Raw genomic sequence first — 16,766 nt, 5'->3', positions numbered from 1 at the left:
AGGCACTTCAGTTTACTCCCTAAGCACATTTATCTGTAAGCAAGCCCATTTATCCTCAATCGGACTTACTTCCAAGTAAGCCAGCATAGAATCATAATGGCATCTTGGACTGTAAATCTCAGTGAACTTGTAACAATAAGAAATCTAGGTTGCTAGGGAAAATATAATTTTATTAGCCTTGCATGGCCAAGGGATGGAGAAGAGGATTTAGCATATATCCTCTGGCCATCTTTTGTTTTAAAAAATAGTGCAAATGAGTTACTGAAGGGAAATCTAAAAACTCCTTGTTGCCAACCTGTCTGTAGAAACAAAACTGGCTAAAAACATCTACTGTAGCAATTCCATTGTACAGCTTTCTGAACCTGAGAGGCATAAACGTTTAAAACATTAGTATGGTACTTTTCAATTTAAGTTAGTGCAGAATCTGTATGGGTACCATTAGCATGAAACGTCCAAACAGGATGATGCTTCCAGGATCTGTGTCAGCACAGCAGGCTGCATATGCACATACCTCCCCACTTCCACCCACCCAAGTACAGTGGTACCTCTGGTTACGTACTTAATTCATTCCGGAGGTCCGTTCTTAACCTGAAACTGTTCTTAACCTGAAACACCACTTTAGCTAATGGGGCCTCCCGCTGCTGCCGCGCCACCGCCGCTCGATTTCTGTTCTCATCCTGAAGTAAAGTTCTTAACCCGAGGTACTATTTCTGGGTTAGCGGAGTCTGTAACCTGAAGCGTATGTAACCTGAGAGGGATGGTGCCAAATCTTTTGAGGTTGCCTAAAGAAGTGCAATACATTTGTTATCTATAATCTAGTATATATCATGATTACAAATTTTTATATAAAAGCTTGTTAGCTTCAGTTCTTCGTGCTGAAGAAGTTGCCTAACCCTGATCTAATGACATTTGATTAAAGGGGGGAAATGAGCTTTAGGCACCTGAAGACTTCCACTGGGTTCCTACTTTGTTTGTAGTATCCTTTGCCCCTCTTCAGCTAGTTCTTGTATAATGCCAGCTTTGGTATTCCTCTGCGACTTATGAGTCCTGTTGATTAAAAATTGTGATTTCAAAATTTCACGTTATAAAATAAATGGAAGTGGTGGTCATAGTTGCAAAGTTCACATCTGAATCCTACTCTACTTCTAAGGAGTTCCGAACATCCTATATACTGTTTTCCATATTTCATCCTCACAAGAACTGAGAGATACTTTAGACAGTGTGACGAGCCTAAATCCAATCTGTGAGCAGGGACTTTTATTATTATGTCAGTTTATTTCTGAGTCCAGGGTGGCTAAACACATCAATAATGAATCAGTTTTAAAATTCTAAAAACATTCTTTCAACAACTGATCTCAGGGTTTCCAGGAACAGATTTTTTTTTCCAGCCATCAAATGTCTGAGTAAACAGGAATGTGTTAAAAATCCTGAAAGTCAATAATGAGGGGAGACACACCACACAACAGGGACACCAACTCCAGGGCCCTGGGGGCCCGGCCTCTGCCAGCTGGTGCCTTACCTCTGCCGGCGACTGGGCCAGGGCCTGCGCCTCTGCCGTGAGGCCTCTGTTGGGGCGCATTGCAGCCATGGACGTGCTTCTGGGATGCAGTGCGCCCCTCGCCACCATGACTTTATGACAGTGTGGCGCCCAAGTCAGCACTGCTGCCTCACCAGGAAGGACCTATGAATAGGGAACTCCTGCTGAAGAGGCCCTGTCACATAGAATTGCGAGCTGGGGAGCCCCCAGCAGCACCATCACCAACAAGGCATCACCTGCCAAACAGGTAGTTTCCTATTTGGGAAGATTCTCTTTCAAGTAATTTGGTCCCAAGCCAGTTCATTTTGAATTGGGTCTGGTAGCTCACTGACAACTCCATGGCTTGTTAAGTGCAAGTTTCTTTCCTTCTCAGCATAAATGTATGCCCCTATATTTAATAGGTGAATGTAGAAGACTATTTTTTACGAAGCTACAGGTGATTTTCTGTTATTTAAATACCTTTGTGATTCAGACTGCTCCTTCCCTACTAGGTCAGTGGTGTCTCCTCCTTTGCTTTTCACAAATTCTTCATTCAACCCAAACTGCTGCAAGGTGTCTCGAAAAAGCCTCTCTGCCCCCTGACGGGCACCTTGCTGTGGAATGAGAAGACAAGCAGTTTAGTAGGCCCTCTTCCCTTCATGAATACTTACAATTATTCCAGGCAATCGCTCTAAACTAGAAAAGTAATTGGATATTTCTCTCAATATGGAAGAAGCAGTTATATTTTAAAATGTTTGCGAATTCTTTGAAGACCATTATATTCAAACATATACCTCAGTTTATTTTGAAAACAGTATTTTCCTATTTAGTGTACAGTATTTTCTCTATCATTACAGCTGGTCAACAACTAAATTTTGTTCCCTACCAAACTCTTTTTCCCATGAAGTTTTTTTTACCCTTCAGACTTCCAGAATGGCAAAGCAGTTACTTGAATATTGACTCCCTGCTACAGCCTGCTGGTATTTACTGTTTGATCCTCTAAACCATGACAGCTTCCCCATACCAAAATAGTTACCTTTGTGACCTGTTCAAACATATATGGTCTGCTTTTCACTCGCAACTTCATCTCTTCTAGTTCCTTTTTATACTCTTGTGTTCTTTTTCGGTCATTTTGCCTGTAACATAAGATTTCCGTACTATGCATCATCTTCAGTTACTCTGTGCTGCATTTTTAATTATCAGGTAGGAGGGCACATTTTGATACAGGAATCTCTCCACAGAAATGGGCTGCATATAGATCTGCTATGTGGGTGCAGAAGAACATCTGGGCACCTATGCTCCCTGGCAATTCATTTATAACATATTTATACTGCTTAACAAAACATTTATAAGCAATTTACATAAAAATAAAAAAGCAATAACATTTCTTTAAAATAAGGTAGGACAAGGTAGGTTGGTGCACCAACCAAAGTTGGTAATGGGTGCTCAGAGCCAACTGGGCCTCTAGCATCTGTGATTGATCTAGCAGCACCCTCAAATGATGCTCTACCTCCAGAACGGGTACAAATTCAAATTCCCAAAACTGAAAAACTCCCACCCACAGGATCTCTGTCTTGTCAGGATTCAGTTACAATTTATTAGTGCTCATCCAGTCCATGATAGCATCCAGGAAATAAATACCGTATTTTTTGCTCTATAAGACTCACTTTTTCCCTCCTAAAAAGTAAGGGGAAATGTGTGTGCGTCTTATGGAGTGAATGCAAGGCTGCGCAGCTATCCCAGAAGCCAGAACAGCAAAAGGGATTGCTGCTTTCACTGCGCAGCGATCCCTCTTGCTGTTCTGGCTTCTGAGATTCAGAATATTTTTTTTCTTGTTTTCCTCCTCCAAAAACTAGGTGCGTCTTGTGGTCTGGTGCGTCTTATAGAGCGAAAAATACGGTAAATAAATAATACTTTTATTTTTAAAAACCCAGTCAGGCAGAGAAGAGAAGCACAGTAATGAGATGTTGCTTTTTTGGGAAAGCCTTTTAGATCCAAATCGGAATGCCTTTTCTATTACAATAGATTATTTTTCAAATTCCGGGGCTCTGTTACCAATTCTATCTAAGGATAGTGGTGAGATAAGCATGAAGTGTAAATAAATAATATGACTGCTGTCTGTTGGCTATGAACACTTGAAGCCCAAACCCATTTCTCATACCGAACTATCAGTAATTCCAACTGAAATGATTTTGCTTCAATAGTACACTACCAAAGCCAATTAGCATACTGACCAGTTTTGCTTCAGCTTTTCTCTGTGTGTTTCCTCCAAGCTCTTATGGGGATCCAAAGCTTTTGCTCGGCAATTCAGAGACTTATGCATAGCTTGACCTCTCTTTCTCTGCAACTCTGCCCAACGAGCTCCTTCATTTTCCTTGTATTTTTTATCCTCCTGAAGGCGTCTAAATATATATGCAGATAATGGGATATGATCTTATTTCAAAATAAAATCACTAAGTTTTCCAAAACAAAACTTATACAAAGCCAGTTCATATATCCAAGTTAAAACAATATTGTTCAAAGTATATGTGGTACTCTCTTAACTCTGAATTTTAGCGGGCTTTTGGGAATTTTGTTCAGGGGGGTATCCAAAAGCATAGGTGGCCTCCACCTGCCATGTGGGACAGGCAGGGTTATACTGCAAGGTTTTGAAGGCATTGTCTGGATCAGGATGTTCCACCTTCGCACTTATTCATACTTTAATTAAATGAGTAAGTTACTCACTTAATAGCAGACTGTCTCTTTCTCACTGCATCTGTGATATATATTGGAAGTGTGTTGGAGGAGAGGGATGAAAGGTAATTCAAAGACCGACTCCTTTGTATTGGTGCCCTGGAAGGTTGTTGAAAATCCTGAAAGTAAGAATATTTAATATTTATTTTTTTTAAACACACCTTTTTGTACAGTGCTTAGTTGCAGCTGTGCTCTCTTCGTATGTATGTATGTATGTATGTATGCATGCACATATATATAGTGTTTGCTATTTGTTATTATCAACCTGCAAATGCTTGTCTCTTATGAGGTTCACATTTTTACATTTGGAAAACATTATGCTGACAGGTAAGTGGGGCGAAGAGCTGCCGATGTGGAAAGTGACACATCCTGTATACAACAGGATGTTATCCTGCTACATACATAACCATTTCCTGATTTACAAGAAAATCTCTCTTTTTACTCCATGACTGCTAAGATTACACAAGAGTCTTGGGTGAGGTACTTTGCTGAAAGCTTTTTTTGAAAGTCTGAATACACTGTGTCAACCTCTATCTACAGTGGTGCCTCGCAAGACGGAATTAATTCGTTCCGCGAGTTTTGTCGTCTTGCGATTTTTTTCGTCTTGCGAAGCACGGTGTCAGGAAAGTTTTGGAAAAGCTTCAAAAATCACCAAAGTCTTTGAAAACCTCAAAAAAGGCTACCACACCGCATTCTATGAGTTGCTCCTCGAAGACAAGTCGCAACTGTATTAACGGTGTTAAGAAAAAGGAAACAAACTTGCAAGACGTTTCTGTCTTGCGCAGCAAGCCCATGGGAAAATCGTCTTGCGAAGCAGCTCAAAAAAACAAAAAACCCTTTCGTCTAGCGAGTTTTTTGTCTTGCGAGGCATTCGTCTTGCAAGGTACCACTGTATAAGGTTGCTGACACTCTCAAAGGATTCTAATTGGTGAGACAGGACTTGCCTTTGCAGAAGTAATGCTCTTTAACAATACTTTCCACCAATTTTGCTGGGACAGATCAGATGTTAAACTAAACAGCATTTAATTTCCAGGATTCCTTTAAAAACAATTAGGGTTACACTGGCCACTTTCCAGTCCTCGGGTATGGAGGCTGATCTGAGAGACAATTTACATATTTTTGTTCAGCAATTTTATATTTACGTGCTTTAAGAATTCTTGGGTGGATGTTGTCTGGGCTTGGTGATTTGTCAGTTTTGATTTTGTCTACTGGGCCTAAAACTTCATCTCTCTCTGTTTTTCAGACTACCTTCCTTCAAAATTTAGTTCAGACACTGTGATTTGCTATTTAATATTAATAGTAATAAAGTTGTTATTTACTTTTCGAAATACACTTCAATAGAAGTACTACTACAGTTAAGACTTCAAGCATAAGTTGGTGCCATTGAGACTCTTCTTGTTTTATTCCGTAACATTTGTTCCAAAGAAAGCCGACCTTGATCTAAAACTATCTCAACACTGAGCTAAATGGATGGTAAAGTATATTTGGTGTTTTGCACTCATGAGTGATTTGTATGTAAAGGAATATAAAGTAGTACAAATATAAAAGCAATCCCTTTTACCATCATCCCCGGATTAGGCACTTGATGTTTGCAACAGAGATTAGATGTTCTAAGTCTGAATGGTTTATTATGAGTGGTTTCTTTGATTTCTCGTTTGCTTAAAGCTTCTCTCTGGAATGCCCAGTAAAGTCCTTCAAAGTCAGGCACAGATGTATTGATTCTTGGTTTAAAACTGAAGTTATCCTGCAGAAAGCTCAGTTTTTTCTCCCTGTTTATAGAGGTAATTTGGGATCCTTTTTTTCTCTTGCCAAGCTCAATAGGAGCCCAGGAACTTTCCAATAAATCCTTGGCTCTCATCTGAATACGGATTTTTCGTAAGAGTTCAGCTTCTGGGGAGTAAAAGCAACAGTGATGAACAGTAATGAACGGGCTGGGAGAAGGTATGTAAATCTGGCTAATGCAACAGAAGAAAAGTGTTAATGACACTAATAACAAAAGAGGCTAATGGTTGAGCCAAGCGTTAAAGCAAAAGCAATAACTGAAAATCCAGAACATTTGAAACTGCCTAACACATATCTTTTCCAAATAAAAAACTAGTTACAGGATATATCATGCAGCACAACTTAATAATGCTCATTCTTTTTAAATTTCTATTTTCTATTTCTTTTTCAAGTTCTTTTTCAAAAACCTGTGTATTCTAGAAAGGAAAATGATCAACATGAAGTCTCCCAGACCTTTGGCTAATTAAACAATCCATTGCCTTTTAAACAGTCGGGGGAGGCATAGTTTTTGTATGTTACTGTGTTTTGTGTTTTTGTGTTTTTATATTGTAAACTGCCCGGTGATCCTCAGATCAAGGAGTGTATAGAAATTTAATAAAAAATAATTAAAAAATGAAATTTGCATAGCCCTGCTTCAGGAACAAGCCAAGAGGAGCAATTCATTTCTGGATACATTTTACTATTAAGAAGAATTCCCCAAAGGGATGGTACACGTTGGCATCCTTAAAGAGAAGGATACAGTTCCTAGCCATCACCGTTTTTCAGGCTAATCAGCTCCAGAGGTTTATGAGGTGGGGCAGAGGCCAAGGCCCTGAGGATGCCCAATTCATCAACCATTGCAAATCTGTAGCATCAGAGAAGATTCCTCCTGTGATTGTTGATCACCTTCCCTGAGTCCTGTTTTTACTAATTCCACTGATTGGTCCTACTCACTCTGAGATAAGAAATGTGTTTTGTGATATGGCAGGATAAAAGGCCTATTTTCTTTTATTTCTTTTGTACTGGTATGACAGACAATGAATCTACTAACTGGAATGTCTCCTATAGCAGATGAAGAAGATACCTTCATACCACCATTAGATATTGTTGACAGTGCATTAAAAGCTGTTTTACCTTTGAGTTTATCCCCAAACATTGGTTCATAGGTGGACTTGGGGATCTTCTTCCTGACTTTTGGCACTGATTTCTCAACTGGAGTCAATACTTCTAGCATCTTCTGTCTGATGACCTCCTTTCGTTTTTCTTCTTTTTCCTGAAAACTGAAAGGTTTTTGCATTGAAAGGAGTAGTTCTCTTCTCTTTTGTGTTTCCACTTGTCTACGAATTTCATTCTTTTCCATTATTTCTTGGTAGAGTGGCAGATAGATGTGAGCAGGCACAGGTTGTGCTCTGAACTGTTTCTGGCATTCAGCTTCTTCTAGGCTTTGTCTTTTGTACTCAGCTGATTCAATTTCAAACAATGCATGGGACTTCAACTTTCTGCGAGCTTCTCGAAGTGTCATATTGAAGGGTTGAGGGACAGTGATAGGGGAGATCCATGTAGCTGAAGCACTCTTTGATCTTGAAAAGGACTGAAGAAACGAATGATGATTTTGCTCATCTTTTGGGTTATCAGCAGTGATGTTAGTCAATGAACTGAACCTTCTTAGGTTGCCAGATCTGAGGATATGGTAAAAAATAATGTTATCAATGCCAAATAAATCAAAAGAAAGGTTATATTTGAGAACTTTGAATAAATGAAAGGAGATAGCTTAGGAGTAATGATACACTAAGATCTATTTCATTATTTTATGAAATCTGTTGTCCAAGAGGAGCATTCAAGACCACTGTAAAAACTTTATGCCTGTGTAGGAGAATCATGGTATGGATTTCATTAGACTCTTTTGCATCTCACCTCAAAGCTTCATGGAACTTTGATGGCAATGTCAACCTTCCATTTTCCTGGAAAAAATCTTCCAGCTCCTTGTTCTCCTCTGGTGGTTCCTGGTGGTTTTCCAACTGTACCTGGTACATCAGACCTAGTTCTAACAAACATTGTCTGTTTTTCCTTTTGAGGGCCTGAAGCGAGTCGTAAAAATCCTCTGCTGAATTTGAGGCACCTACTATTTGTTCCTCTGACTGAAGGAAATCTAGCAGCTCACCGCCATCGGGCAGAGAAACATTACTACCCAGTTGCAAGTCTGGAGACTGTGCTTTAATTGGAAACACCTAGGCAAATCAGAACAGCAAAACAAAGGTTTCAAACACAGAAGAAAAAACTATTTTGAAAATGCATTTCCATTTGAAATACTGTATACCACTTTGCACTTTGTATACCTGAAGGAGCGTCTCTACCCCCATCGTTCTGCCCGGATGCTGAGGTCCAGCACTGAGGGCCTTCTGGTGGTTCCCTCATTGCGAGAAGCAAAGCTACAGGGAACCAGGCAGAGGGCCTTCTTGGTAGTGGCGCCCACCCTGTGGAAGGCCTTCCTGTCAGATGTCAAAGAGATAAACAACTACCTGACATTCAGAAGACATCTGAAGGTTCAGGGAAGTTTTTAATGTGTGACATTTTAGTGTATTTTTGGTCTTGTTGGAAGCCGCCCAGAGTGGCTAGGGAACAAATAATAAATTATTATTATTATTGCCCGTTATTATTATTAAACCAGCCTTTTCCCCCCCAACAAGCCTGTGCTCAGTTAACCTGGGAGTAAAGAAGACCCCTTGAACTTTGGGTTCACATGCAATGGGATCCCGCCGTTGCACGAGAGAGAAATATTTTTTTTAAATTGTTATTTGCTATTTGTGGTGACTGTTGCTGTTACAGGTCTGGCCCGCTCCCCTCTGCCGCCGATCGGTTTCCTCCAGGGATGCCCTCGCACTTCCATCCCCATCATACCCGACCCCCATTTCCCGCACAGGTGAAGCCGCCGAGGAGCGGCCATGGCAACAAACAACCGCCACCTGTTGCCATGGTAACAGAACGCTTACAACCGCCCCGCATACCCGTTGAATCTCTTCCTTCGGGCGCACCGCTTCGGCCCCGCCCGCGGCCCCCTGAGGTTCCGACACTGTCATCGCCCTCGCACCTGCTGCGCCGCCCGCAGCGCTCCGCCGCTACCAGCTCGCCGTGCCCGCTTGTAGCTTTAGCCAATAGGCACCCTCCTTTTTTGTGTCGCTCCTCGCACATTGGCCAATGACCGCGGTCTGTTTTCCGTAGCTCCTGCCCAACCCGGTAGAATTCTCGGCTCTCATTGGTCCGGTTCTGTTGGCCGCTCTCGGTTGCCAAGGTGCTGCTGAGGTGAATGCGAGGTGCGCGAGAGTGACGTGAGCGTCACTTCCCCCCACAAAATGGCGGCCGTGGTGGGTCTGTCACCGTGCCGGGGCGTTGGGCCCCTTTTCGGGAAGGGCCTCTGTCTCCGGAGCGGCCTTGCCCGTTCCCTCGTACGGCGGGGCTTGGTGAGACCCAGTGGCTCGACGGCGGTGTACGACGTGGTGGTATCGGGTGGCGGCATGGTCGGGACCGCCATGGCTGCTGCACTGGGTAGGAGGCAGATCACCAGGCTAGAGACCCTCCTTGCACAGGTCATATTCGTAATTTTAATCCCTGCAAACTCCTGTCCTCGGGCTCGTTGGTGGTATATAGGGAACCATTGACCCTCCCGACGTAATTTAGGCAATAAACGCGCTGTGGGCTACAGTGTTTACAGCTGTGCTGATGTATATACATTGTTATTGTTTTCTTCAAATACAGCATTTAAGCGGCGAATCTTCGCGATATGGACTGAAATCTCATGTCGGTCGTGTTGAGGAGTTTCATACCAATAATGTATTTCGCCAACATTCAGTGCATGCCAGTGGCAGCACGTGAATAGACTGGAGGAACAGCTCTCTAAAGGGCTTTAACTGTAACAATATTCCAAGGTTATTGGTGCATGGAATATTCTGGCTGCGTCCAAATATTGAAGAATGCATTAACATGTATTCTTCTGATCAGGTGGAGTTTGTTGTTAACAGTGTTAGCTTATTCAGTAAAAACAACAAGGAGTTTTGTGGCACTCTGAAAACTAACACTTTGATTGAAAGAACTAGTGTCCATTTCACCAGAGTCCGTTTCAAGTGCTGCCCTGAGTTGTTTTTGTGAATATTTATTCACATGTACCCTGACATATTTCTGCATTTAATTTTATTTTGACTTCACTGCTTACAACCCCCTCCCCCCTCTGCTGCAACCATGTGTTTAGATATCAGAAACTCGGGATAACACATCATGTATTGGATGAAATGGACTGTAGTCCACAGTTTATTTAGGCTCTAAAGAGAAAAGCTAGAACTGTTAGCTTTCACTTTTTGGAGTTAAAGAGTGCTAAACAATTCTGCATGTTCAGGGGAAGATGTAAAATAGATCTCTTGTAAACTCCTGTTGCAGAACGTTAAATTATTGATTAATCTTGGTTAAAATGTTATTAAACATCTGGCTTTTTCTTTTAATAAGGGCATGATGTTCATCTGTCTGATAAGAAAATTCTGCTACTTGAAGCCCGTCCAAAAAAAGTGTCTAACCAGTTGCCCAAGACTTACAGTAATAGAGTCAGTGCTATCACCCCTGGTTCAGCCACACTTCTCAGTAGTAAGTATAGCATTCGCCCGTTATCTGGTTGCCAGCTATGCATGCATGGGGTTTTGATGTTGGAATATGAAATTACAGGTGTGAGTCTATAAAAGCTTGTGTGCCGCATAGGATACTGGCTTGGGATAGATGGTGAGAATAAACTCCATACATTGTAGAACTGGCTTGAGTCACCTAGAGTAGAATGCACCTATAATGGTCACTTGTTGAAATTAATTTTCAGGTTCACACGTGAGCTCTTTGTTTGGAGGTCAAAAATAGTTACCAGCCTGTCATATTTCTGGCCTCAGTAATCCTCTAGTGTTGTAGCTAGCATCTAATAAAATAGTCTGTTGATGTGAAATTCTGGAGTTTCTTACTACAATATGTAGTGATAGCTGCTTTAAAAGGGCAGCTTAAAAGCTGGGCAACTCTAAAAGGGAATTAGACAAATTCATGGAAGTTAAGGCTATCAAGATCTGTTTGACTGGACCTAACTGTCCAGGGATCCTTTACCTTTATCTTAGTCATGTATTCCCATCAACATCAGGCTATACGAGTCTGAATACCAGTTGCTGAAAAAACATAAACAAGAGGGTACTATTATGCACATGTCCTTGTGGCCACTTTGTGAACAAAATTCTGGACAAAATGAGCATTTGGTCTGATTCAGCAGGATTTTCTTTGTGTTATGATTTCCTAGTTAGTTGCTTATTGGGACATGTCCAGATTATGTCACTGTTTCTGTTCATAATTGCTTGGCTCTGTGCATTGGGGGTATTTTCTTAGAAATTGTCAAGTATAATTAAATGGTGCACCATTCCTTTAGTCAGCTTCTGACAAACATCTTAGAACTTTCCTCTTCATAACTGCAAATCTGCTCATCTGTGAAACGACAGGTGCTTTTTCTTATTTATCTCCCTAAAATAGTTTATACAGACAACTAAGCATTTGGAGGAATGCAGGTTACTCATTGCTACTCCAAGGTTTGCCCTGAAGCTTCCATAACAGTGTCCTTGCTTTCACCATCCTTGGGGACTTCACTGCTTATGTTTCTTACAACCCTCCACATCCCAACTAGACAGTTGGGCCACAGTCAAACCACAAGCAAATAAGGGAGAGTAGAAAGAAACCAGATGGAAATAGTGAGGGAATTTGAATTGGTCCTGAGGGTTCCCCATTAAAAGTTTGCAGAGTGTCAGAACAATCCTTTAACGTTCTCTTTCTTTTCTAGGTTTTGGTGCTTGGGATCATATTTGCAGTATGAGAATCAAGCCATTTCGGCGGATGCAGGTGCCTGGTACTGCAATATATACACTGTGTCTGTGGGTGGTAATGTAATTCTTAAGTCCTCGCAAGCAAGGACATTCTATTTTGTTTCTGGGGTCTTGTGCAAAAGGTTCATATATATTCTTTGCAGGGAGATGCGTAAACTAAACTCTCAACAGGAACATTAGTATTTCCTGGTGGGTTCTCCCTTTGCACAGGCCTCAAAAGTGTGAAAAGAGGATAACTCAGTCATGCACCCTCTGCTGCTGCTTCCATGTGCATGTTAAGTTGATTAAGGTTAACTAGTTACATGTTAATTACCTGAACTTAGCCTCCAGGAAGTGTACCATAGCCTTGCCACTTGCTCAGTGTCCTCAGAAACCATTAGGTGGGAGGTGTACATATAACTGAACTCATGTTTTGGGGCATCTACTTTTGGAACTCTCTGCTTATTGACACCAGGCAGGTGCCTTTAATGTTTTTTGGTGCCTGCTTAAAACATTTTTGTTTACGTGAGCCTATCCAGACATGTAGATGTTGACATCTTTTAATCTCTTTTCCTCTTAATTTTTATTATTTTTGAATGTTCTGGTTTTTAACTGTATTTGTTGATAATTTTAATGTTTCTCGTACGCTTCTAAGAGGTTTCACAAGCGGTATAAAAATATTGTTAAATAAAAATATAAGTGAAGTGCTTTGAGTTCTTAAGAATGGCATATAAATAATAAGTAGTGGACCACTTGGAGAAGAAGTTTATCATTTTTGTATTTCCTTTCTTTTTCATACTAATGTCATTGTAATGTCTTGATTCTCCATTTATCAGAGGTTACCTTGCATTTTGTACATCACAATAAAGGAGAAAATGTCTGTTCTTGGGTCTTGTATCCTCTTTGCTGTTGTTAATACTGTTCCTCTTCTCTACAGGTGTGGGATGCTTGTTCTGAGGCTATGATAATCTTTGATAAAGATAACTTGGAAGACATGGGTTATATAGTGGAGAATGATGTTATCATGTCTGCTCTAACCAAACAACTGGATGCAGTTTCAGGTAGCAGCTACTTTCTCCAATCTTGGTTTACATGAAACTCTCTGTGATTTGGGTTGAGTGGAGGCATGTGAGAATGGGATACATTTATGTCCATCATATAACTTGGGGTTATAGCAATCAATTTTAGAAGTATAGAAATTAAATAAATAATGTTATGCTTTCTTGAAATTGGGTCCTTTTCAATATGGTACAGTGTCTTTGCCCCTGGCTTAGAAATTGGGAGGTGCCTAACCAACAGCCAAAAAAGTACTTCAAGATAGGAATTCGGCAACTTAGTGAGCTGTTCTGCCTGAGTAGTTTAGGATTTTTTTGCTTCTTTGCTTCACTCATTTGGTGACATCAATATATTGTGCCCCCATCAGACCGCGTTGAAGTTCTTTACAGGAGCCGAGCAGTTGGCTACTCCTTGCCCCTTCCTTATGAAACCTCTGACTCAAGCCCTTGGATCCAAATTGATTTAGCAAATGGACACAGGCTACAGACCAAACTGTTGGTAAGTAAGCCTTCATCTTCTGTTTGGTCAGGCACTATCTCTTCCTAGGTTCTTCTGTTGGATTTGGTTGTAATCTCGTGTGGTGCTACTTAATCAGCACGAAGGGTTATAATGGTTAGTAGTAAAACATGTTCAGTGTGGTTATACTTGGATTAACATTGTGGTTCTAAACAGTCTTACTAGGAAGTAATTAAACGTGATGGCATTCTGGGTATAGGGAAAAGCCATTTTTATACATAAATAAGCTATATATTGAAATGCAGAGGGAATATTTGGGTTTCTATAACTAGTTACTGGCTGATTATTCATAATGAGACTTGAAAGAATTAATTTTTATTAAAACTGTTAATGGGTTCTTTTAATCTCTCTTGTCCACAGATTGGTGCAGATGGGCAGAACTCTATAGTCCGGAAGGCAGCTGGTATTCAAAATATTCAGTATCAATATGGACAGTCAGCTGTAGTTGCTACCCTTCACTTATCTGAGGTCAGATCCTAGAAAATTGGTCATTTGGGCTGTATCTTCTGAACAGTCAAAACAGGTGATGGAAACTTGATAATATGAATCTGTCTTCTGGTTTTCATGTGCCGCAGGCAACAGATAACAACGTAGCATGGCAGAGATTCCTTCCATCAGGACCAATTGCTCTCCTCCCGGTAAATAACTTAGTAACACTTGACTTGCCCGTTTTTTATATTTGTCTTTTGCCTTTCTTTGTTTAAGCGCTAGTTTGATATTAAAAAAATCAGTTACTGTATGTTGTTTTATCGTCATTAATCCTCCTCTTAAAGTTATGAACTCCTTGCACTTGTTTAGGGTGGGGGAAGTTATTTTTTAGAGACGTAATGGTTGGATATTTTGTGTTTTTAATTCCTGGTGCTGGGTCAGCTCTCTGACACTGTCAGCTCTTTGGTTTGGTCCACGTCACATGAGCATGCATCCCAGCTTCAGAGAATGGATGAGGAAAGTTTTGTGGATTCTATCAATTCTGCTTTTGTGAGTACCTTCCTCTTTTTATTTATGTTCTCCTAGCAAGAGGCATGAGAATCAAGAAGTTAGGGTGGTATTAAAAAAAAAAAAGTTTGGGTGGTATTCAATTAAGTTTTGCTTAGAGTAGACCAATGGAAATCGACTTAATTTAGTTATGTTCATTAATTTTAGTGGGTGTGTTCTGAGTATTTGAATGTCACCCTTTATTTCTAATAAGTTGTGTGTTTATGGTAATTCCTGTGTAGAGGGAATATATTTCTAGCATCAGTTGGAGATGGAACAGATCTTTCTTTCTCTCTCTCTCTGTGAGCAAGTAGTTGGTTTTTTCCCCTTAAGAACCAGACCTTGTGAAAACAATATTTATTTTGTGTAACAGTTCAGCTCACATCTTTTGGCACTTCCAAATGTAGTCATTTATACAGTGTGAGGGGACACTGAAAATAGTAACTAAATTAATTCTCCTTTAGATATATCCCATACAGAAGTTCAAGTTTTTGGCTACTGAAATTGAAAGTGAAGTGCTGAACTGGTTTTTGAAACTCTGTCACAGTCTTCAGTAATACAGTGGTGCCTCGCAAGACGAAATTAATTCGTTCCGCGAGTTTTGTCGTCTTGCGATTTTTTTCGTCTTGCGAAGCACGGTGTCGGGAAAGTTTTGGAAAAGCTTCAAAAATCACCAAAGTCTTTAAAAACCTCAAAAAAGGCTACCACACCGCGTTCTATGAGTTGCTCCTCGAAGTCAAGTCGCAACTGTATTAACGGTGTTAAGAAAAAGGAAACAAACTTGCAAGACGTTTCCGTCTTGCGAAGCAAGCCCATAGCGAAAATCGTCTTGCGAAGCAGCTCAAAAAACAAAAAACCCTTTCGTCTAGCGAGTTTTTTGTCTTGCGAGGCATTTGTCTTGCGAGGTACCACTGTACAGATATCAATCTTTATATTGCACCATATGTGGTGATTGTTTACATAATTGATACTTTAGCTTTGAAATATTGTGCATGGTCATTGGTAATCTTGTACTGTATTACATTGGCAATATAGAAGCTACCATAGCAGAGTGGTAATATGAGAAGCTATGGCCTACACGAGGGTATCCTTTGCTGGAATACCTCCTCATGCCACCATCTCCCTCTTTGAAGGTTAGATAGATAGTGGAATGCTCCTCCCATCTGAAATGCAAATTCTGTGTAGTCTTGCTTTTATTTCGTGCACGAAACACGTGGAGTTGATTTGCAAAAACCAAGGCCCTGGTGGTTGTGGACCCCACCATAGGTTTCTTGCGAGTCCTGTATGCAAGATATTTTGCGAGCAGATGATTAGGAGAGAAACTGTTTTATTCTAAGATAAGGATTTCTTAAAACTTAGTAGAGTTTTAGTTCTGACTCTCATACTCTTGTAATCTATTGGTAATATTATGGTGTTGTATAAATAAATCTATCCTTATTCAGTGGAGCAACGCAAATCACTCTGACTTCATTGATACTGCTGGATCCATGTTCCGATCTGCTGTCTCTCTCTTGATGCCATCGGGGACTGCAGCCCGTCAGCTGCCCCCAAGCGTTGCAAAAGTGGATCCAAAGAGCCGAGCTGTGTTCCCTCTTGGACTGGGGCATGCAACAGAATATGTCCAACACCGTGTGGCCCTTATTGGGTAATTGCACATTGAGGAACTTTAATGCTGTGATAAGGGTAGATTTGGTCTGGGAAGAGGAGTTCTTAACTGATGGGAGTATGCTGTTTTTAGTGCCAGAGGTTGAGAATCTTGAGGGTATAACATTAATTTTGGAGGGATTGGTGGATTGTGTGTGGAGAAAACACAAGTCTAGCTAGTTTAACCCATGTCCCTAGACACTAGAATGTTAACAGGGATGAATACAAATTGTGGGAGAAGTCAGCAGGTATCAAGTGGGGTGTTCATTTAAGGTTCTAGTGAGGGACAAAAAAGAGCTTTTGAGTCACATATAGTGAAACTCAGGCAATACTAATTGGCAGGGTTCTTGTGGAGTACCAGACTTTGTAACTGGCATAAGCTGACATTATCCTTTCCTTTTAGGGATGCAGCTCACAGAGTACATCCTCTTGCAGGTCAGGGAGTAAATATGGGCTTTGGTGACATAGCCTGCTTGAGGCAACTTCTCAGCGCTGCAGCATTTAATGGGAAGGACCTGGGTAAGAATTTAAAACTGTGAAGGAATTGATAGCACAGGCGACTTTCAGCTTAAGCGCGGGTTACGTTCCAGGGATAGTCAAAACACACTGGGTGCAGTGGTGGGTGGGATTGCCAAAGTTTATTTTCCCAGATGCCCGCTCCCCCTTTTAATTTTTTTGCCATGCAGGTAAAGCTGAAGGCA

General features: G+C 40.9%; 2 protein-coding genes across 4 annotated transcripts in view; one reads left to right on the top strand and one right to left on the bottom strand.

Annotated features, from left to right (window-relative positions):
• Window positions 1–821: 821 nt before the first annotated feature.
• FAM161B (FAM161 centrosomal protein B) lies at window positions 822–9,327 on the bottom strand. The gene is given in 10 exon segments (XM_080978117.1): window positions 822–1,047; window positions 1,997–2,130; window positions 2,553–2,652; window positions 3,751–3,918; window positions 4,241–4,368; window positions 5,811–6,139; window positions 7,145–7,689; window positions 7,925–8,238; window positions 9,016–9,088; window positions 9,090–9,327. Coding segments are annotated over 10 exon segments (1,986 nt in total). The 5' UTR covers window positions 9,200–9,327; the 3' UTR covers window positions 822–962.
• Window positions 9,328–9,330: 3 nt separating this feature from the next.
• Window positions 9,331–16,766, top strand: part of COQ6 (coenzyme Q6, monooxygenase) — a 10,259-nt gene continuing 2,823 nt past the window's right edge. The window contains exons 1-10 of one of the 3 annotated variants that reach the window (XM_080979073.1): window positions 9,331–9,553; window positions 10,505–10,639; window positions 11,853–11,911; window positions 12,812–12,935; window positions 13,298–13,428; window positions 13,807–13,914; window positions 14,022–14,084; window positions 14,317–14,424; window positions 15,864–16,066; window positions 16,469–16,584. In XM_080979073.1, the coding sequence (XP_080835199.1) occupies window positions 9,361–9,553; window positions 10,505–10,639; window positions 11,853–11,911; window positions 12,812–12,935; window positions 13,298–13,428; window positions 13,807–13,914; window positions 14,022–14,084; window positions 14,317–14,424; window positions 15,864–16,066; window positions 16,469–16,584 (1,240 nt within the window). In that variant the 5' untranslated portion in view covers window positions 9,331–9,360. The other 2 variants (XM_080979071.1, XM_080979072.1) reach the window with 2 other exon arrangements.

The sequence above is a fragment of the Podarcis pityusensis genome (genome assembly GCF_964106645.2).
Source record: "Podarcis pityusensis genome assembly, chromosome: 1".
NCBI lineage: Eukaryota > Metazoa > Chordata > Lepidosauria > Squamata > Lacertidae > Podarcis > Podarcis pityusensis.
The sequence above is the reverse complement of the archived record's forward strand: the minus strand, read 5'-3'. Positions and strand labels throughout refer to the sequence as shown.